This window comes from Stegostoma tigrinum, chromosome 1 (assembly GCF_030684315.1).
Source record: "Stegostoma tigrinum isolate sSteTig4 chromosome 1, sSteTig4.hap1, whole genome shotgun sequence".
NCBI classification, from domain to species: Eukaryota; Metazoa; Chordata; class Chondrichthyes; order Orectolobiformes; family Stegostomatidae; genus Stegostoma; species Stegostoma tigrinum.
In genome coordinates, this window is record NC_081354.1 from 35,176,835 (window position 1) to 35,199,922 (window position 23,088).

General features: G+C 41.5%; 1 protein-coding gene across 1 annotated transcript in view; it reads right to left on the reverse strand.

The window, feature by feature from the left end:
• fgf2 (fibroblast growth factor 2) overlaps window positions 1–23,088 on the reverse strand; it is a 96,065-nt gene that overhangs the window by 48,093 nt on the left and 24,884 nt on the right. The window contains exon 2 of the mRNA XM_048531233.2: window positions 3,635–3,738. Coding sequence (XP_048387190.1) covers window positions 3,635–3,738 — 104 coding nt within the window. The remainder of the gene's footprint in view (window positions 1–3,634; window positions 3,739–23,088) is intronic.

Below are 23,088 nucleotides of genomic sequence, written 5' to 3' on the forward strand. Positions count from 1 at the left end.
AAGAAATGAGATGCAACTTAATTTCTCCTTATCTCAGAAGATTGTGAACCTTTGGAATTTTCAAATTTTCAATAGAGGGCTATGAATGTCCAATGTCTAAGGTAGAAACTGAGATTTCAGATTGCTTATAACCCTGCCCACTGGTATAGAGAGTGTGAATAAAAGGCATTGAAATGTTCAATCAATCATGACAGTATTGAATAGCAGGACAGGTTCAACAAGCTGAATGGCCTTCGTCTGTTCTTATGTTCTGCGATCTCAAACTAACTTGTAATAAACTTCAGTATTTAGAAATGCACTTTGAGTACACAGTGATTGACAGGAGCATTGTAGAAACAAACGCATCTCATGCATCTGCACAGGATGTGTTTTATGGCTGTTCTCAGAGGAGGAAAAGCAGAGGATGGAAGGAGTTTGGGAGAAATGAGCAAAAGCCATTGAGTGGAGACAAGTATGTTACTGTCTGATGGCAGAGAGATGACCCCATGTGGAACTCAATCATCAGCTGCCTTCAGCACTGCTGTGCATCTGATTTGTTCCAAGGAAAGTTAATAACCTAGGGCTTTATGTATGTTCAGACTAGGTGTATCTAGTGGTACTGGCAGTGCTTAAGAAAAGGATGGCTCTCCTCTCCACCCCCTTACCCACCAGCTCTTCTAGGTCATTATTTCTGAAGCACGATGCCTGCTTCTATTCCTGCCTGGGGAAAATGCCCTACATGATAAGCATGAAGCAATGTAGAGGCCAGTTCCCGGCTTCAACCGATCGAAGAGGAGAGTTTAAATGTGCTGCCGTTGACGTGAATAATGGAAGGTCCCAGGAGTGGTGAGCACGTCCACCTCTTACCTTTGGTAGTAGAGCCCAGATGCATAATTCATGGAGGTGAGTAGCAGAATAGGTGAGTAGAAGAAAAGCTGCTGAGAGCCTTGAAAGGAAACCCACTATGAAACTCCCCAAAAATAAACTTATCCTAAAAACAGGCAATTCAGCACTTAGTATAGTAAAGTTTATTGTGGCTTGTTCAAAACTGGAAATTAGTGGCTTTGTTTGGTTACTAAATAGCTGGAATCTCTCACTTTATCCATTTTTTTTTTCAGAAAAGGGAAGGGGTATGGGTTCCTGGCTAGACCAACATCAATTTGGCAGTCTGGTCTGAATACAACATGCATGCTGAAACGAAGTGCAATGTACGGTGACATATATAAACCTTCAAAAAAAAGTTAATAAAACCATTAACCAGAAAAGTACTTGGGATCTTTGGTTTGATAGATAGAGACCTCAGGCAGATGCTGGACTCCCAAAGAGAGAAAGAAAGTGGTTTTCAGGTCAAGTGGATCAAAAAAATGCTTAAAATTATGAAGCCTGAATCTAACCCATCTGGAACTTGTCCACTTAACAAAAGGAAAGTGGACAGGTTATCAATCCGTGTGCAGGAGGTAGGTCCCTCATTTAAAAACTTTTGAATGAGTTTGCATGCCTTTTTAAAAAAGTTTTACCACTGATCAGCTAGTTTCCCAACAGCTAAAGGAACAGAAGGTTTAAATGCCTTGCCAGCACTGTCCACGTGTCTGGAAACGCAGGAATATTCCCATCAGTCAGCCAACCAACCCAAACAGTTTCTCACCATCCATCCTCTCAGACAGATAGCTTCTGACTGCACCTTTAACTTCCTCCACATAAAGAACTAGACTTCTGACTACCCTCTACCACTTTTCAGAAAACACATTAATAGCTAAGCCATATGAATGATTAGTTTGTTTATTGTGAAGCTATGCAAGCTTACTTCTCCGACTGATACTGCAATTCATATGAAACTGATATTGCCTTTATGGTCCTTTACAGTCAGAACAAAAAACCCAAAGTAAACTCAGATCATAAGAGAGCACAAATGAATATTAGTGAAAAATGTTTTATAATACTGAGAAGCATGTATAACAAGTTGTTTAAAAAGCAACCAGAAGGAGGTAAAATTGGATTTGTAGCATAGAAGTTAAGGCACTGGATGACAAAAACAAAAATCTATTGTTTTCCACCTCTGGGATATGGGCTCAAACATAAAATCAGAACAACGAAGGGGAGTTCTCAACTTTCACCTATTTATGAAAGACTAAGCTGAGAATAATAAGAGCACACTCAGCATGCACCATCTTAGAGCACTAAACTGCTTTTTATATTGGCTTACTAATTTTAATACGAATATAGAAGCAGCTGGAAGAGGCAATTGAAAATAATACATTGGAAGATATTCTCTTGAAGGTGTGATTAGAAGACTGCCTGGACAAAAATGGGAAAAATAAATAATTTTTAAAAAAGTAGTGTTAATATCATTACATGACATTCAAGCATTGGCACTGACATCAACGAATCCAAATCAGACTACCTTTCCGCAAATATTTCTCAAAAACAAAACCTTAAAATGAAACAGAGTATATGCACGGCTGTCAGTAGAGCTAGCATTTTATAAAACAGTTTGATGAACTAGGTGATAATTTTAAAGAATGAAAAAAATATCTTCATAAACCATCTTTCATTGTTTCAAGACTTTCAGTTTTGCAACAATAATTACTATAAAGTTGGCAAATTCAGTAGCCAATATGCATTTAGCAAGCTCTCAAACATTGAGATAATCTGCTTTGTTTCAAGACATATTGGTTGAGCAATAAATATTGGCCAGGACACTGGCAGAATTTCCTACTTATCAAAACATTTATCAAATACACTCTCGATACTGCACCAAAATGTCACTTCAGATTATTGCCTCTGGAGTAAAGCTTGACACACACAGTCTTCAAAACTCAGGAGAATTGTACCAAGACTGACCAAAGATATATTTTTTTTTTAAAAACGGTATGAGAACTGTTGAATCTACAATGCTAGCAGAAGAGGAGATACATGGAACTTTTACTATAAAGATATCGGCAGTCTGCTTGCTAGATAAATTGATGTCATTTCCTTGCGTAGCATACTAGATTAGATTTAATATTTTGTTCCATTTAATTAAAAGCAAAAAAAAAGTTGACTGGCAATACTCAAATCAAGAAGCAAAAGGAAAACATTAATTGTTGCCAACAATTTAAAATGTTCACCCTTGGGTTTTTTGGACTTGATTTTATTGAAAAATTTCATCTGACGTGCAGGTATCACCACATGTTGGTCTGGACTTTAAAATAAGCAGACAACAGCTAATTAGGACTTATTTTGGGATTTATAATTTTCACAACAAAATTTGTTATAACATTACTTGAAAGGATTGTTAATTAAAAGGTCTAGTGAAGCAACAGCTAAGGGGAGGCCAATTTTTGATTTACTTCATTCACTGGGACTGCCTTTGAACCTAAACGCCCATTTTCTTTTATCTGTACACAGATCTGCTTAGCAAACAATATCTGGGTTTTAAATGTCTAAAATATATCCTGTTTTATGAACTTCTTTTAAAAATAGAAAATATCCTTAAGACTCCAGCTGACCATACATCAGGTTCAGTTCGCTGTGCTCGAGTCATCCAAGTCAAAATGGCATAGACACAGGCTAGCACATTCAATGTGATCACATAAAAGGCATAAATGCATGGTTCAAAAAAAAACACGCACAAACAGAAACATTGTAAACAAGATTTCAAAATAATGCCACTTACTGAGCCATACAACTTGCCATCTTCATTCATAGCAAGAAAACGGTTAGCACAGATTCCCTTGATTGATATTACTCCAATAGCTTCTGCCTGTAGTTGTAGTTTAACTGGGGAGAAAAATAAAATGTTGGTTTTCAAAACATTTAAAATTTGATGGCATTAATTCTAAAAAAACCAAAAGTAAATGGTTTTAGGATTGGATATCAGAGTAATGCTTCAGATGTTCAACATACACTATTTCAATAGATAAACAGCAGGAAAACAAATGTACCACGGATAAAAAGGAGTCTCATTAGGGTTTTTAGCTGGTCTACAAGCCTCCTGATGTAAATAAATTTGTGCATCAAATTTCAAAGTGTCATAAACATGTAGTATTATGTAAATGTTGTAATTAAACAAATCTTCTTTAAAACAGATACAAAAGACTGATTTTAGAATTTATTGGCCAAATGCAAATTGTATCAAGCTTTTTTGGAGGGATTCTTACCATGAGGCTGAGTGAAACTTCCCAATGTATCCTGCCCAGCACACTTCATTAAATACCTACCTTACCCCAACAGCATCCCTCTTGTCCAATTCTGGTCCCATTTTAACTATTCCCAGAACAACTCCATGAAAAAAAAGGGGGAACTCTTGCACCTGCACAATGCCCGAAAGATCATTGGCAATCCTGCACTGCTCCTTTCAGTAGGCACAAAGCCACACCACTCACATCGTGTAGCCAGCAAGGCTGACACTTCCTCACACATACTGCCGCATTCTGTAGTAGTCACCATTTAACCACCAGGCCACATGTTCTTCAAAATATTCTTCAGTTTTCTGAAGAGGGGTCTCGACCCGAAACAAACTTCCCTGCTCCTCTGAGGCTGCTGGGCCTGTGTTCATCCAGCTTCACACCGTGTTATCTCTATATTTCAATTGCATTGTTTAATCGAAAGAACAGCAAGTGATAGCAGGAACATAGCTCACAGTTGATCAGTCAGCACCAGAGCCCAAGTTATCACACCCACCCTCCCTCCCCCCACTCCACCAGCTCCTACATCTCCCAATAAAAAGGGCAATTTTGATGAAGGAGTTCTTCTCAAGGTTGAGTGTTTAGGTACTCGTTGCCACAGAGCGCTGTGGCAACGAGAGTCCTTGAGTATATTTAAGGCCAAGTAGATAATTCCTCTACTGATCAAGAATCTAAGAGTTACAGGGGAAACACAGGGAAGAGGAAGTGAGGAATGCAGGATCAGCCATGATGCTAATGAACTGCGGAGCAAACTCAAAAAGGGCTGAATGGCCTATTCCTGTTCCTACTTTTAAAGTCTTTAAGGTCTTATTATATACCCTGACATCCTATTTCCAACCAGCCACCCAAAATGGAGATCAGCCATATTGGAATGTTGCCTTCAACTGTCCTCATTTCTCCCTAAACCCCAATATTACAACTTAACAATGCCCATGCTGTTCCTCCATGCTTGCTACTGTGGAGGTCCCAGGAAGGGGTCCCATCTCCCAGTTACCCATGGCTCTCTGATGCCGTTCTGCATTTTCCCCCCATACACCTTGACTTTTCCCACCAGCATTCTTATTCCTACAGCCACAATTGCCTCCGCTTCCCTCAACCCTACTGGCAGTGATTCCCACTGCTGCCTCCACAGTTTCCCCCTTGCACCCTCTTTAATGATCAATAAGCAGGCTTCAGAAAGGACTGCATTTGCCCAAGGTGCCTCCGAGTGACATCTAACAGCAGTCCTGAGGACATGACTCACTAAATCCTGACCACAGTCTTTGCAGCTCCCCAATGTTATGGGATTCCTCTGACCATTGGTATTAGCCCTACAGAACAAGAGTGTTCGCCCTCCCAGTTCCCTGGCCAGAGGCATTCCAAGTTGATTACTGACCACAGTCAAGCCAGTGGACTGTGACCTCCTGTATCATGGACCCTGACTGACAGCCAACCACCTTGACTGGACTGCCAATTAACCCTCAACTAGTTTCCAACATGGACATTTGTTTGAATACTTGCGCAGAGGGCTGGGGCATGCTGTCAGGTGTTAGGCAGCATGCCAACTCGCCCTCTGCTTACTGATTCCAGTTTTGCAAGGGCTCTTTGATGCCACATTCAGTCAAATATGGTTGTGACATCAAAGGCTGTCATCAACTCTCACATCACTTCTGGAATTCAGCCATTTTGTCCATGTTTGAACCACAGCTGCAACAGGTCAGGAGCAGAGTATGCCTGGTGGAACTCAAATTGGGCATCACTGATCAGGTGCTTCTTGATTGCACTGTTCGTGTGGACCTTCCATCATCAGATTAGCAATACCAACTATGTCTCAAAAGGATCACGAAGAAACTATAATAATAATCAGCAGCATATCCTTAAAAATATGGGGGTTGAGGCAATGTAATTGACAAGAAGAGGAAGGAACTCCTGGAGTGTACAGAGAACATCCTGCATTAGAATGTTCAAGCCCAATGAGGGCAGAAGTAATGCTAGATCTAGTTTTAGAAAATCTCCACACCCTAGCACAAAATAAAACTACATGCAAAAACTAGCACACGTTCAATGGGAAAGCATTGCAAAAACTGATCTCAATACCGTTAGGGTCACAGCAGTGATGGAAAATACCATAAAGGGTCAAAAGGTGAAGATACTCTGTTTTTGAAAGGCGGCGATATGGAAACAATGCATTCATCTTATAAGATGCTTGATCTGACTACATGTTAAGCATTGTTTGGAGTAGCTCAGCAGCCCCACTCAAGCATGGCAGTCTCTGCTCATTTACTATTGAGGATGATGATGGTAAAATGCATAATTTGCTAATATCGGATTTTCTTGCACCCTCTTCACAGCTAACTGACATTTTCCTTCTTGCTCACCTTTTCCATTGCTTCTGAAGATAGTTGCTGACACGCATGACCTTTGGAGACTCTCCCCTAGTTATCAACGTCAATATTTGCCAGTTTATATTGCTTTAGTTCCATTTGCAGGCCATCCTAGCAGAATAATGGACACCCAGGGGAGGTCTTTATGTCGTGGCCAGAATACTACATGTGAAAAAAGTCCTTGAGAATATGGCCATCACGCTTCTGATGAGTATAGCAGAGCCTGAACAGATGTGGTTGGACAGCAGTGAGTATACACTGATAATCAGCATGCTCCAGGACCTCTGGGTTAGTGACCTAGTTTTGCTATCTTCTGGCAAGACAATGTCAGGTACAGTGAAAGTTGAAAATGTTCAACCTCTTGTCAAGTATTTGTTGCCCAAATCGCACCACAGCACACTTCATTACAAAGAATGCAGTTGCAGAGTTTGGCGTTCTTCATTAGACTGCTGACATTTCACACCATTACCGAGTTAGGACATAATAGTTGCAATGTTTGCTCTGCGTTTATGGATTACAGCATTAAGTGATTGCTAAGGATTGTGCAGCCAAGGTATACGTAGCTATGAACCTCCACAACAATGTTAAAAAGTGTGTTTTGGAACATCCTGGACAATACACTAACCTTCTCGATGCTGGTTCATTTACTGCTGAATGAATGTTCGTGCAGCATCACCAACTTAAGACAAAATGTCCAATGAGGACATGGAACATCTTTGTCGAGGATTTCAGGCAAGCAAGGTGGAACAGTCTTCTGACATGGTTCTGGTGTAAGTAGCTACCTGCAAAGCATTTGACAGCACTAACAGAGAAAAATATGCTAAAGACCAGTGATGCCAGAACACAACAATATCTGGCTGTACTAGGAATCTCAGTGTTCCACACTGCGTGCCATTGCTGAAGGTACTCCTGTTATTTGTGGAAAAAAAAAAGGAGTTCTCACTGAGCAGCTTCAATAAACAACAAATTTGTTCAGCAGCTTAAACAAACCATGCCACCTCACATGGTTGAATGCCTTGTTAAGGCTTATCAAGGCAGTACATTTTAATCGCCTAAGTTCACAGCAATTCTCTTCAGTTCTTCCAGTTCTGAAACCCCACAGGGATTAACAGATGCATACAGCCAGGATCAGCAGAGTAAGAATGTCAACATGGGCAAATACTGAACGAATAACATGTGAAAGGAACAACTGGTGCTCACGCTGAATAGGCTGAGGTTTCAGGTCTGTAGCTAGGCCTAGATGCCTGAAGGAGGACAAGTGGTGGTCTTAGCCCGTCCACTAGAATACACAGTCTCAGCCAGGCACAGCAGTCTTCAGTGGAGCGTTCTGGCCCAGTATTCCAGTGGCCTATCATGGTCTTGTCCTGGCTGTATATCCAGGATATCCTATCATTCCTTAAATTGACTTTTACCAAGCCCAGGAGCCATTAGCTGAGCTGTGATGAACTTAATTTTTTAAAAAAATTTAAGACTATGTCTGACTTCTATTAATGGTGTAGGTGCCATGGTGGGGCGGCTTATGAAAACTTCTCACTGTATTTTTTCAAATAAAAACATGACAAATTTCTACTATAGTCTAATTGTTGCAGTCAGACAGTTTATATACAGGGTCACAATTTTATCATCATGGCTATTGTGGAGGACAGTCCCCTCCCTCAAGCAGAAAACAGAAAAACAAATTGCGCTGATTCTGATGCAGTGCTTGTTTTCCTTAGTTGAAGAGTTCCACAGTATTACATCAGTATCTAGAATTTTGTCCATGACAAGTAAATTAACAGCTAGACTCCTTCATTGATAGACACCAAACTGTGCTATAACAGGTACACCCAATATTATCTGCTACTTCCTCAAAATATTCTGCCTTAGACAATACCTTAGGTTAGTGTTGATCCAGCTCTCCAACCTTTTACTGCAGTCAATGATCAACTCTCCTGTCACTGTTTTCAATGGACTTTTTTTTGGATGAAGCGCTTGCCTTTTTAATCTTTTCAAATATCCTACAATCTTCCCATCTCAAAAGGATGGCTGAATATTTCAGTATTCTTTGGGGCTTTTCCTAACAATCTGCTTGACTTTTCATTGAGTAGCTCTTAGCATATTCTGCCTTCTCAGTCAGATCTCCTTAATTAAGGAGTGAACCGCCGAGCTTCAATGACAGGTTCTGTTATAAGGACATTAGCCTCAAACTATTCTTGCTTCCCATGTCAAAAATGTGAAGGAAATTTATGGTAAATGTTTATAACTCAGTAGGTGTTACCCGAGTTGGAATATTGTATCTAATTCTGGGCATCAGGAAACACAAATGTATCTTGCCAGGGTTTGGCAAGTGTTCAGAGGAGATTTACCAGAATTGTATTGATTAGCACAAATATCTACCATGTGGATAAACTAGTGAACTGAAGTTGGTCATTTTAGAACACAGAAGGTTTTTAAAAGAAATGGTGAGATTTACTATAAGTATAAAAAAGGAAAGATACTTTGATAGAATTTCTTTATACCCATTCATAAGATGAAGGCATCATTAGCAAGGTGTTTGTTAAGATAATTTTAAAAAATGCTTTTCCAAATTACCCTGGAAGATGTGGTGGCGAGAATTAGGATAATTTTTAATCAACTTGTTCAGAAATGTTACATATCTGGGGCAGGCAAAGCCTGAATCCAAGCCTCCTGGCCCGGAGGTAGGGACACAATCACTGTCACAAGACCCCTGACATAATTTTTTCAAAATACCTGTGCTCTTAGACACAACTGAATGGCTTCTTTTCCATTACCAAAAGATAGTGTCTCCAATTGAATATATGCAAAGCCCATTATGGGCCCTGCCACTGTATTTATACGGTGAGACAAATTAGGTTTCTGGTTAACTGTGGTCCCAAGATTGCTTTAAGTGGTAACTGCAATGAACATTAAAGGGCAAGGAGTTAGATTTTCTCATGGTAAACATGGTCCAAATGGTCATCTTCTGTGCTCTGTGACTCAGAAACAATTCACAAAGGAAGGGTTAATTCATTCACTCAAGTCTTTGGCAAATCTTGATGGGAGGTTGGCATTGTAATTAACATAATCAGAACTAGCAAATACACAACTGTTCTGCTGCAATTTCCAGAATTAATAACTCCATAATGCCTGGCAAACCTTAGAAGGGTTATAGACCATGGAACTATGGTGAAGGGATCAAGGTTTATTCTACTTCCTTGAGAAATATTCTTTTGAGTACATGAATCCCAGTGCTTTTATACCTTCAATGCAGTAAATTCAAGTTTTTATATGCAATCTGAAAAGTGAGAAAAAAAGAGTAATACACTGGCAAGTTGTTACTGTTATACTGTTGAATGCCATCCTAAAAGCACTCATTTTGATACTCCTTTTCCTAAAGCCTTTTCTTTGGTCGCTCCAAAACAAGTTTCCATACATAGACCTCCTTTGCATTGTAGACTGTGGAAAGGAACCTTGTTTGGAAATGCACAGACAGAATGTTCCTTGGTCCATAGAGACTTTGGCAGAAATTTCAAAAGATGTACATTTCAGAGGGTTGCTGTAGAGATCATGCCAATCCCCATAATTTATAATTACATTCAAATGCTGCCTACTCAGAAGTGAATGAATATTAGATTTAAATGAAGCCTCTGCTTTCCTCCATGTTACACCAAACTAGGAGGCTCCAGAAAAGAAATCAAAAAGAGTCAAAAATAGTACAGAAAGGTGGTTATCTGGCTCATCAAGACAATGTTGCCTCTCTGCTAAGCAGGCCAGAGAATCCTGATTCCCCGATCTCACCTGCAGCTTGTAAGTTTATTTCCCTCAGTACATAATCATAATTTGGAATCTAGCCAAACGTCTCTTCCCTCTACTATTGCCACCTCATCCAACATCCATCTCAGGGCTCCAATCTGATCTTGCTTTAAGCAAGCATAAAGCGACAGTGTAAATCATTTTAAAATTTCGTACCATTCTGATCTGCACAGCTCAAAACAAATTAGGTACCTCGGTAAACCACTAAATGACCAGGACAATACAAGTCAGTACCTTCATAGGAACATGAAATGCTGCATTTTCTTGGAAATTATATAAATGAGATACTAAAGACTAAACAACAGCTTTCAGGAAATGCAATTCTGTTTTTCAAAAGTCATTGAAATATATGCTAATCACTCTGATATATGCAAAGTATATATCAGGTGTTTCACTAGTCAAAGCCAACAGAAGTTAAGTTCACGCGCCCACCCTGGATACATTCTGGCTAACTTAACCCAGGAAGCAGAGTTACTGGATGTACAATCAAGTTAACTGAGTTTACAGTAACTAAGTTTACAGAAACAAAAGATGGAGAAGTCAAGAAAGTGACCGTATGAATGCAAGGAATGATCCTTTCTCCCTGTTACAATCTCTAACTTGTTCCAGTTTTGATTAAAATTCACCAGTTTGAAACATTAACTCTCCTGGCTATGTGACAAGACCTGCAAAGTCTACAACATCTGCAATTTTTTTTTAAAAACTGTAAATTTGCATTCTACCCTCCTCCCTCTCCCCAATCGTCATTTTTAAGTAATATATAGAATATTGAGAAGTCATGTAATTAAATTCTACTTGTGTGAAATATCAAGCTTAAAGAAAACAAATATATCATTGCTGAATTCCATAATCTTTGGTGGTAACTGATAATTAAATATTGCTGTGGTTATCAATGAATGACTTTATAGCAAGGAAGTGAGCCAATAATTTAAACAAAGATGCTTTCCAACTATGAGTGCAGGATTAAAGTCTAAAACTGAAAAGGATGCAAAATCAAATCAATTGTTACCACATGTTTGCAACTATCTGTCCAACATAATGAATAATAGACTGAGGAATTTTATGATGTATAATGTTTGAGATTTCCTTCTGAGCTAATTTTCAAAATGAAACCTGAATAGCTAAAGGTCATAAAGCATCTCAGTACATCAATTTGTAACAACTGTAATAGCCAGCATGACAAAGAACATAAATATAGATTTAGAATTCCTTTCATAAGGTTTCCTTTTCTTCAATGTTTCAAAAATAGGATTCCCAATCACATGATGCCATCAAGTACTGGACACCAGGAGAAACATCAGGTCATGATTAGAGGATGGAATGGGATAAGATGTTGGAGAACAGGAAAAGAGAGAGAATGGAATTTACACCAGTTCCTCTGGAGTTCTCAATTCCCTTCCTGAATGTTTAATAAAATATGGATGACCTGTGAACTGAGGATCACAGCCTGTCTCAGGGTGAGGGAGAATGGCTGAGAAGGAGATTCTGTGGTAACTTCAGCTAGTATGAGAATTGAATCTATACTATTGGTGTTCCTTTGCATTGAGATCTAACCACCCAACTAACTGTGCTAACAAATCTCAACCACTGTGTGTAATATTACATTTAGGGAAGGTATATGATACTGTGCAAAAAAGGGAAGAAAAAGGAAACCAAGTGTATATTAAGTAGTTGTAAGGATATTAATATAAAATGTCATTTGTCAAACGTGTTAGAAATCTCAAAGTAATAGTGTATAGCATTGAATAATGCAATAATGAAATCACATGTGGGGGAGGAAATAAAAATATTCATAAACTAGCATTTCATAGTGTAAGCTTTGTAATGGAAAAGGAGAGCATTACTGTGCAAAAACATAACTGACAGGCTGAACTGCCTACTCAAAGTCCTTATGTTCTTACCCCTCACACATAATTGATTTATATAGTTATCAACCAGTTTGGCCACCTTACAAGCAATGCCTGCTGTAAGACTCAAACTAGGAGCTCTGGCTCAGAAGCAATGATGTTACCACTGTATCACAAAACACTCCACATAATATCTTAAGAAAATTTTAAGTGCAATTATCATTTTTCTATTGTATTTCTAAGGAACAACTCAATAGGTTTAAGAAGGGTCATCTATTTCATTCTATTGGTACTGATGTGAAAATTGGGAAATGCGAACAGAGAGAAAGACAGAGCCTGGCAAATGGAGGACAAGGAGTTGAGTGGTTGAGTGAGACAACTAGGACAGTAGATCACAAACAGAAAGGAACAAAAACAAACAAAAAGTTGCTGGAGAAGCTCAGCAAGTCTGGCAGCATCTGCTAAGGAGAAAACAGAGTTAACGTTTTGGGTCCAGTGACCGTTCCTCAGAACAAAAAAAAATGGAGTTGGAATGACCCTGAGGAGTAAGGTTTCCATGGAGCAAGTAGTAGCAGCAGTTTGACAGCTATCAAGTGATATCTTACCAATATTAAATAATAAAATACAGTTTCCATTTCTGGATGAATGGGGAATATGGGGAAAAAGCCAAGCATTCTCAATGGAAGAACCCAAGGTTCTTACTGAAGGTTCATTACTGTTTCTCCCATGTCCCATCCCACCCTCCCACCCACCAAATATGCAAGAATTGACACTAAAATTGCAAGTTGACAATAAAACTTAGAAAATTGCGTGAAAGGGGGTGAACAGTCTTTGAACAGATAGCTATTAGACTTTGGAAACATTTACCTCAGTAGCCACATGTAGTTAATATAGAACACAATTTAAAAAAGGGGGAAGAATAAGCATTTTAAAGTTAGAAATATGAAAGAAAAAGGAATAAATATTACAAAGTTGTTGATTTACTTCCCGTCCAGCAACTAGGCACCCACGAAGATGAAACCCTGCACACTGAAAGCTGCATCATCTCCAGGCACCACCTACTCGGAATGGGGCATTAAAGAGGAAGGGAGTGTTTGAAGGAGTCTGCAGAGGGAGGACAGAGAGTGTGTGCTGGGTGGTAAGGACACCCTTGTGATGAGCTTGCAATTGCCAAATTATTTTTTCTGAATCCTTAGGTGATCAGCCCTGACCAGTGAGGAGCAGTAGAAGAGCAGATTTTTATTATCAGGAACCACCACTCCTGCCTCTAATCAGCAGTCAGCCAGCACAGAGCTCAGTTCAAAGTGAGAGGGAGGCTAAATTTAAGTTGATGCAAAAGAACATACCTGGGTCATTCTTACAAAGAGCCAGCATGGATTCCACAAGCTGAATAGCCTCCTTCTATGCTTTAAGCATTCTACTTCATTAACACTGCAATGTTAGTTTGGCTACTGCCTACTTTTTGAAAGATCCTCATCAAAAACGCAATTTTCTAAGTTTTATTGTCAACTTGCAATTTTAGTGTCAATTCTTGCATATTTGGTGGGTGGGAGGGTGGGATGGGACATGGGAGAAACAGTAAATATCTCTAGCTTCCCCAAACTATTAGCATACCTCAAATCAACTCCAAATTCAAACTTAATTATTTCAGAATGAAACCCTGTTGTAACTAATTTAGTTTTATCTTCACCGATTATATTTCTTATCTAGGCGCAATGTACCATAATATTTTTAAAAGCAGTGTGCCTCAGTGAAATTGCTACACACAGACATTAGCATTTGTGCATTTATAGTGAAGGAATGTGTTTGGAACCTCTCCATGAACTAAAATGCACCCTTCACAGAAGGCCCCCTGCAAATTTCCCCACGGAGGCACATCTTCATAAAGAGGACTAAAATATCCCTGTATTAAGAACGACAGAACATTTCCAAAATTCCAGTGACATAAACTGATCCAAACAGTAACTCTGAACTACAGAATGTTTTACCTAAGCTCTTACAAAGAGGAGCTTAATAATCCACAAGTGCACATGAAACTTACACCAAGAATTACCAGAAGCCAGTGTTTTACCAGGGATAAGATTATGGAGCTGAACTAGGGGGTCTTGGAGTTGCACAAATGTACAGAAATCAGACATCACTACACTGAGGAAGCAGGTCATTTGGCCCATCAAGTCCATAACAAGCCTCGGAAGTGCATCCCACCAGAACCATCCCGTTCCTGGTGTTACACAGCATTCCCCATAGGAAATTCCTGAGTATAGGCTAAGAAGCAGAAGCAAGGGTCAAACAGGTTGTTTAACTTGCCAACTTTTCAGATTCAGCTAAGATTGGTTTCATTCTTTGCAATGTTTGAGAAAGTCTTATGCCCTACAACTGATTGCTTTTTTGCAATGAAAGGGTCAAGACAGATAATTGCTTTTTGTGGCACTAGGAGTCAACCACATCATTGTGGGCGCAAAGTCACATGTAGGCCAAATTAGCAAAATGACAGATTTCTTCCTTTCAAAAAAAAACGCACAGTCTATTACAAATGGGTTTTACTACTATAGATAACAGTAATGGTGAACATCCAAAACTAGCTTTCAATTCCAGATTTTAAGTCAATTTAAAACTCTACAAGTTGCCATAGTGGACTGTGGCCAGATGTCCACCAGCACATTAGTCAGTGTCTCAGGATTACTAATCCAGTGATATCATTACACCTCAATTACAGGAGGCTCTTGGTGTGAAGCTAAACAATTCAAAGACTGCATAAGGACAATGCAGCTTGATCACAAATCAAAGCATGTTGTTGTGACTGTGATCAAGGCAATTTCAGTGCTGTGGCATGGTTTGAAACTTAACCCAAAAGCATGGAAGAGCAGCACAGCTGAGATACAGATGAGAAAATAGTTTCCATGAACTGAGGTATCAAGGGCACTGCGTGAAATGAGTGGGGGCAGGGTGGAGATTATAACAGCAGACTTAAAAAAACCTACAGATGCAGAATAAAATTTACATGGAATTATTATACAGGCCGGGAACTAAAGAAGGTTAGTTACAGAAGATAGTCTCAGAGATAGCAAGAACTGCAGATGGAGTCAGAGACACCACAGTGTGAAGCTGGAAGATAACAGCAAGCCAGGCAGCACAGAAGATAAGAAAGTTGACATTTTGGGTCGGGACCCTTCTTCAGAAGTGGAGATGGGGAAGCGAGCTGGGAAGTAAGTAGAGAGAGGAGGGATGGAGACAGGTGAGTGCATGCAGGGAGTGGTGGAGATTAGTCAGTCAGTGGGATGGGAAGGGCAGATAGGTGGGAGAGAAGATTAACCGGTTGTGTCAGGTCAAAGAGGTCAGAGTGGTCCCTACAAAATGTAGATGGGACAGGGTTGGATTGTAAGATGGCACAGAATAATCCATTGGATGCAGAGGTTGATGGGGTGGTATGTGACGAGGGGGATTGTGTCTTTATTTTTGTTAGGGGGAGGGGATGGGAGGGAAGAAAGCGTGGGAAATGCAAGAGATGTGGTCGAGGGCATTTTTGATCACTGGGTGGGGTTGTGGGGGCAGGGGAGGGAGGAGCAGAGTTGTGGTCCTCCTGTTACAAAGGCATTTGGCACCAAATGTTGCAGAGGTGGTGGAGGAGGAAGGGGGAAGAGGAGCAGAGCATTAGTCATTGGGGACTCCATAGGGGGACAGATAGGAGGTTCTGTGGGGACAAGAGAGACTCACGGTTGGTGTGTTGCCTCCCAGTTGCCAGGGTGCACGATGTCTCTGATCGTGTTTTTGGGATCCGTAAGGGGGAGGGGGAGCAGCCCCAAGTCGTGCTCCACATTGGCACCAACGACATAGGTAGGAAGAGAGATGCGGATTTAAGGCAAAAATTCAGGAAGCTAGGATGGAAACTTAGAGCTAGGGCGAACAGAGTTGTTGTCTCTGGTTTTTTTGCCCGTGCCACGTGCTAGTGAGGCGAGGAATAGGGAGAGAGAGGAGTTGAACACGTGGCTACAGGGATGGTGCAGGAGGGAGGGTTTTTGATTCTTGGATAATTGGGGCTCTTTCTGGGGTAGGTGGGACCTCTACAAGCAGGATGGTCTTCACCTGAACCAGAGGGGTACCGATATCCTGGGGGGGGGGGGGGGGGGGGGGGGGAATTTGCTAAGGCTATTCGGGTGGGTTTTAAACTAATTCAGCAGGGGGGGGGTGGAAGCCAAAATTGTAGTTCAAGTATAGAAAAGGTTGAGAGTAGGGAGGTCCAAAATAAAGCTTCAGGGAAGTAAGATGGCACCGGCAAGCAAGAAGTTGGTTTGAAGTGTGTCTACTTCAATGCCAGGAGTGTCCGGAATAAGGTGGGTGAACTTGCAGCATGGGTTAGTACCTGGGACTTCAATGTTGTGGCCATTTCAGAGACATGGCTAGAGCAGGAACAGGAATGGTTGTTACAGGTTCTGGGATTTAGATGTTTCAGTAAGAACAGAGAAGATGGTAAAAGGGGTGGAGGTGTGGCATTGTTGGTCAAGGACAGTATCACAGTTGCAGAAAGGATGTTTGGGGACTCATCAACTGAGGTAGTATGGGCTCAGGTTAGCAACAGGAAAAGGAGAAGTCAACCTGTTGGGAGTTTTCTATAGGCCTCCGAATAGTTCCAGAGATGTAGAGGAAAGGATAGCAAAGATGATTCTCCATAGGAGCGAGAGAGACAGGGTAGTTGTCATGGGGGACTTCAACTTTCCAAATATTGACTGGGAACACTACAGTTAGATTAGTGTAGATGGGTCAGTTTTTGTTCCGTGTGTGCAGGAGGGCTTCCTGACACAGTATGTAGATAGACCAAGGGGCGAAGCCACATTAGATTTGGTACTGGGTAATGAGCCTGGCCAGGTGTTAGATTTGGAAGTAGGTGAGCACTTTGGTGATAGCGATCACAATTTTGTTACGTTTACTTTAGTGATGGAAAGGGATAGATGTATACCACTGGGCAAGAGTTATAGCTGGGGGAAAGGCAATTACGATGAGATTATGCAAGATTTAGGGAGCACAGGATGGGGAAAGAAACTGCAGGGGATGGGCACATTAGAAATGTGGAGCTTATTCAAGGAAAAGCTCCTGTGTGTCCTAGATAAGTACGTACCTGTCAGGCAGGGAAGCTGTAGAGTGCGGGAGCCGTGGTTTACGAAGGAAGTGGAATCTCTGGTCAAGAGGAAGAAGGCGGCTTATGTTAGGATGAGATGTGAAGGCTCAGTTAGGGCACTTGAGGGCTACGGAGGTAGCCAGGAAAGACCTTAAAAAAAAGAAAGAGAGAGAGAGCTCAGAAGAGCCAGGAGGAGACATGAGAAGTTGTTGGCGGATAGGATCAGGGTAAACCCTAAGGCTTTCTATAGGTATTTAAGGAATAAAAGAATGACCAAAGTAAGATTAGGCCCAATCAAGGATAGTAGTGGTAATTTGTGTGTGGAGTCAGATGAGATAGGGGAAGCACTAAGTGAATATTTTTCAACAGTATTCACTCTAGAAAATGACAATGTTGTCGAGGACAATTCTGAGATACAGGCTAGTAGACTAGGTGGGATTGAGGTTCACAAGGAAGAGGAATTAGAAATCCTTCAGAGGGTGAAGATAGATAAGTCCCCTGGGCCAGATGGGATTTATCCTCAGGTCCTCTGGGAAGCCAGGGAGGAGAGTGCCAAGCCTTTGGCATTGATCTTTAACTCGTCATTGTCTACAGGAATAGTGCCAGATGACCGGAGGATAGCAAATGTGGTTCCTCTGTTCAAGAAGGGGAGTAGAGACAACCCTGGTAATTATAGACCAGTGAGCCTTACCTCAGTTGTTGGTAAAGTGTGGGAAAAGGCTATAAAGGGATAGGATTTATAATCATCTAGAACAGAATAAATTGATTAGGGATAGTCAGCACAGTTTTGTGAAGGGAAGGTCGTGCCTCACAAACCTTACTGAGTTCTTTGAGAACGTGACTAAACAGGTAGATGAGAGTAAAACAGTTGATTTGGTGTATATGGATTTCAGCAAGGCGTTCGATAAGGTTCCCCACAGTAGGCTATTGTACAAAATGCAGAGGAATGGAATTGTGGCAGATATAGCAGTTTGGATCGGAAATTGGCTTCCTGAAAGAAGACAGAGAGAGGGTGGTAGTTGATGGGAAATGTTCATCCTGGAGACCAGTTACTAGTGGTGTACCGCAAGGGTCGGTGTTGGGTCCACTGCTGTTTGTCATTTTTATAAATGACCTGGACGAGGACGTAGAAGGACGGGTCAGTAAATTTGCAGACGGCACTAAGGTCGGTGGAGTTGTGGACAGTGACAAAGGATGCTGTAGGTTGCAGAGAGACATAGATAAGCTGCAGAGCTGGGCTGAGAGGTAGCAAATGGAGCTTAATGCAGGCAAGTGTGCGCTGATGCACTTTGGTAGGAGTAACCAGAAGGCAAAGTACAGGACTAATGCTAAGATTCTTGGTAGTGTAGATGCGCAGAGAGATCTCAGTGTCCATGTACACAGATCCTTGAAAGTTGCCACCCAGGTTGACAGGACTGTTAAGAAGGCACACAGTGTTTTAGCTTTTATTAATAGAGGGATCGAGTTCCGGAACCAAGAGGTTATGGTGAAGCTGTACAAAAACTCTGGTGCAGCCGCACTTGGAGTATTGTGTACGGTTCTGGTCACTGCATTATAAGAAGGATGTGGAAGCTTTGGAAAGGGTGCAAAGGAGATTTACTAGGATATTGCCTGGTATGGAGGGAAGGTCTTACAAGGAAAGGCTGAGGGACTTGAGGCTGTTTTCATCAGAGAGAAGTTTGAGAGGTGACTTAATTGAAACATAAAATAATCAGAGGGTTAGATAGGGAGAGCTTTTTTCCTAGGATGGTGACGGCGAGCACGAGGGGGCATAGCTTTAAATTGAGGGGTGAAAGATATAGGACAGATGTCAGAGGTAGTTTCTTTACACAGAGAGTAGTAAGGGAATGGAACGCTTTGCCTGCAATGGTAGTAGATTCGCCAACTTTAGGTACATTTAAGTCGTCATTGGATAAGCATATGGACGTACATGGAGTAGTGTAGGTTAGATGGGCTTGAGATCGGTAGGACAGGTCGGCACAACATCGAGGGCCAAAGGGCCTGTACTGTGCTGTAATGTTCTATGTTCTATGTGAGTAAGGGATCACATTCTTGCAGAAGGGCAGGTGACAGCAAGTGTATTCCAGTAGCTATGGCAGCCAGTGAGCTCGAAAGAGATGTTAGTGTTGAGGCGGTTACCAGAGATAGAGACGGCAAGGTCCAGGAAGGAATTGAAGATGGTCCGGGTGAATTTGAGGTTGGGGTGAAAGGTGTTAACAAAGTTGACAAACTATGAGCTTGAACTTTAATCAAGTTTACTAACACCTTTCTGCTCCTATTTTGTATGTTTCTAAGGGCCTTAAAAAGTGATGCTTCTGCTGCTGCTGCACTGAACTTGGGCAAAAAGGAGGATAATTGAAAAAAAGATGTACAGATTATAGCACAAAGCTGAAGAGCACACCAAGTGCCTACTTGTTCATTTGTCTTCACCATGAAATTGCTGGTTCTCTGCTTTCCTGCCTGCTCCAACCTAACAGGCAACAGCAAACCCAACTGACATTGTCTGCCTTTGAGCATTGCACTCCACAGCTAGGTCCCAAACCGAGAGAACAGAGTGCTGCTAATTGGACTCTGGCTTTGCATATTAAGATAGAATCTATCAAATAAAGCAAGGGTGGCAAGAGCTTGGGATCAGAAATGATTCTGGTACTGGGTTCTTGAATTCTGATTGCAAATCTCACCCCATATTTTTCTGCAACTTTCCCTCCATTACAAATTCAGTTGTCATTTGCTGCAATTCACTATTTTAAAAAAGTTTGGAAATGTCCCAAATTCATGTCAATTCATATAATTTGGCTTAAGACCAAAAGGGCTTAGAACTTAGCTGATAACGCTCCAGTCAGCAATTGATTTGCATGTTTATGGATAGCGGTGATTGTGTCATCCACAGAACACAATGACTCCTGGAGGTGGAGATGTTGTGGCCATGACATTTTCTCTACTTTTCATTGAGTAAGAATTCATATGAGAAACAGGTAAAAAACTATTCTTTGTTCTTGATCAAATTATTCATGTAAAGTCAGGTATTTACAGTACAACTATTTTCACCAGACATTCCCCAAAGGCTCTAATTTAGAGCCTGTTAAAATCATTGTAGTTCACTCATTATTCACTAGGACTGAACAGCAGTTGTAAGTTATGTTCCATTGGCTACACTGCAATTATTTGATAACCTTGCACAGAATCATGTGCTGGAGATAGCAATCTTTGATAGCTGAAGGGAATAAAAACGAGGTCTGGGAGTCATCGGTTTCCAGAAAGGCCTGTGCGTCAATCCAGCACTTGATGACCCACCAAGGTCGCCTTCCCCAAGGCCTAGTCCCCAGGATGAAAGGCCCACCTGCTAAACCTGCCAGTCAGAAAATAGCAATTCTTTTGAACAGGGAGATGGCAGGTTTCATTTTGGGAGCAAGGCCAAAGATCCAGGCCACAGAACAATGACAGTGGAGAGGAGTCATGGAGAGCAGCGTGTCAAGGAATGGCAAAGATACGATCCCCTTCCTCATACAAAGTTTCTTGATCAGGCACTAATCGTCTTTGAACAAGGGGCTCCCAGCAGGGCCAGAACTTAAACATACCAGGGTTCCAAATATATTCCACAAGGAGCAGAGCGATAGGGCATCCATTTACCTTCTCATCATCATCATCATCATAATATTTGGGGCAGAAGTAGAAAAGGTGGCAGAGTACTCTGGTGACCACTTCGAAACCAATGTCTATCTCAAGCCCAATAACTCCCACAGCTACCTAAACTACACCATCTTTCACCCACCTACCTGCAAGAAGGAGATCCCCTAATCCCAATAGCTCCACCTCTACCACATCTGCTCCCAAATTGGGGCGTTTCACTTCCAAACATCCCAGATGCCCTCTTATTTCAAGGACTACATTTCCACGCACACCACCACCCCCCCACCCCGCAATCGTTTGGTGGTCGGAAACAGTCTCAAACTCATCTCTTGCATTTTCCATGCCTCCGCCCTCACATCCTCTCCCCACAACAAAATCAAAAGACAGAATCCCCCTTGTCCACACATAGCATCCCACTCCATAACCTACCTATCCATATCCAACCTATCATTCTCCATTACTGCTACCACCTGCAATCTGACCCCACAACCAAAGATATATTTCCATCCCCACCGCTATCTGCCTTCTGTAGGGACTGCTCTCTCCACAACTCTCTCGTCCTCTCCACACTAGCCCTACCACCATTCCCTGTAAGCGCAGGGAGTGCTACACCTGCCCCTACACCTCCCCACCTCCAGGGACCCAAAAAACCTTTCACAGACAGAGGTTCATCTGCACATCCACCAATGTGGTCTATTGCATCCACTGCTCCTGATGTGACCTCCTCCACACTGGTAGAACAGAAGCTCAGAGACCGCTTTGTAGAACACCTACACTCCGTCGGCAACAAACACCACTTTCCGGTTGCGAATCATTTCAATTCCCCTTCCCACTCCCTGGGTGAAGTGTCTATCCTGGGCCACCTCCAGTGTCAAAGTGGTGCCACTCAGAAACTGGAGGTGCAGCATCTCATTCCACCTCGGAAGCCAATGACCCAATGGTCTCAATATGGTCTTTACCAATTTCAAAATCTCCCCACCTCCCTCATCCCATGACTAACCCTCCTTCTCATACCTGCCTCCTTGACCTTGACACAACCTGTCCATCTTCTCTCCCACCTATCAGCTCCTACCTCACTGACCAATCCCCACCTCTACCTACCTGCACTCACCTATCACCATCCCACCTACCTTCCCCAGCTCCACCCCTCTTACTTATTTCCCAGATCCCCTCCCCCTCCAATTTCTGAGGGGTCCCAACCCTAAACATCAACTTCCCTGCTCATCTGGAGCTGCCTGGTCTGCTGTGCTCCTCTAGCTCCACAGTTATCTGACTCCAGCATTGGCAGTTCTTGCTGAGTAGAGTACTCAAACACCATATTCCTATCTGCCAGATTCACCCTGAAGGATGGCATGTATTTCCACCTGTACCAAGAAAATAACCTCGAACAAGTAGAAGAAACACTATACAAAAAAAAACAGCTCCAACTATTTCTGGAGGAGTCTTGACTTTTCCTTTGCACAAAACCTTTGGAGACCTGCAACATAAATTCAAGAATATACAAAATAGGAGATGTAGATCATATAGCCTTCTTGAGCCTGTCCTGCCATTCGACAAGATCATACTGAAATGTATCCTTTAACTCAACTATCTGCACCATCCACAATGCCTAAATTCCCTTTGTATCCAAAAACGCTTTCAGAAATTGTACTTAATATTGTGGACTTCATGGTCAACTCTCCAGGGCAGCAAGCACCAAACATATGTACATTTTGTACAAAAACAATTTCTCATGTGAGTTCTAAATAGACACACAACACTCACATCAAGGTCTTCTCCCTTTTTAGTTTATGCTCTCAATTTCCATTCTCCTTTCTGTAAATTGTCCTGTGCAGAATTCAAATTCTCCCAATACTAATGTTTGCAACTTATTTTGGAAGCATTGTAAATTTACTCTTTGTCTAAAACTAACAACTCATCATTTTAACCATAATTTGATCACTTTTAGTTTTGGACTTTGTGCCTTAAAAGGACAATTGTTGTAAATATTTCGTGAGTTTTTTTTAAAATGAAATGACTGTAAAAATAGCAATGGTTGGTAATTAATGTGATTGGAGGTTGCTTGGTTGGCTCACCAAGCTGGTTTGCTGTTCTGCGGACGTTTTGTGGATTGAGATGAGTGAGTATTAGCTGTGTCTTCACTCATCTCACTCATCCCAATCCACATGGACAAGGAGAACCACGACTTCAACTGGGAT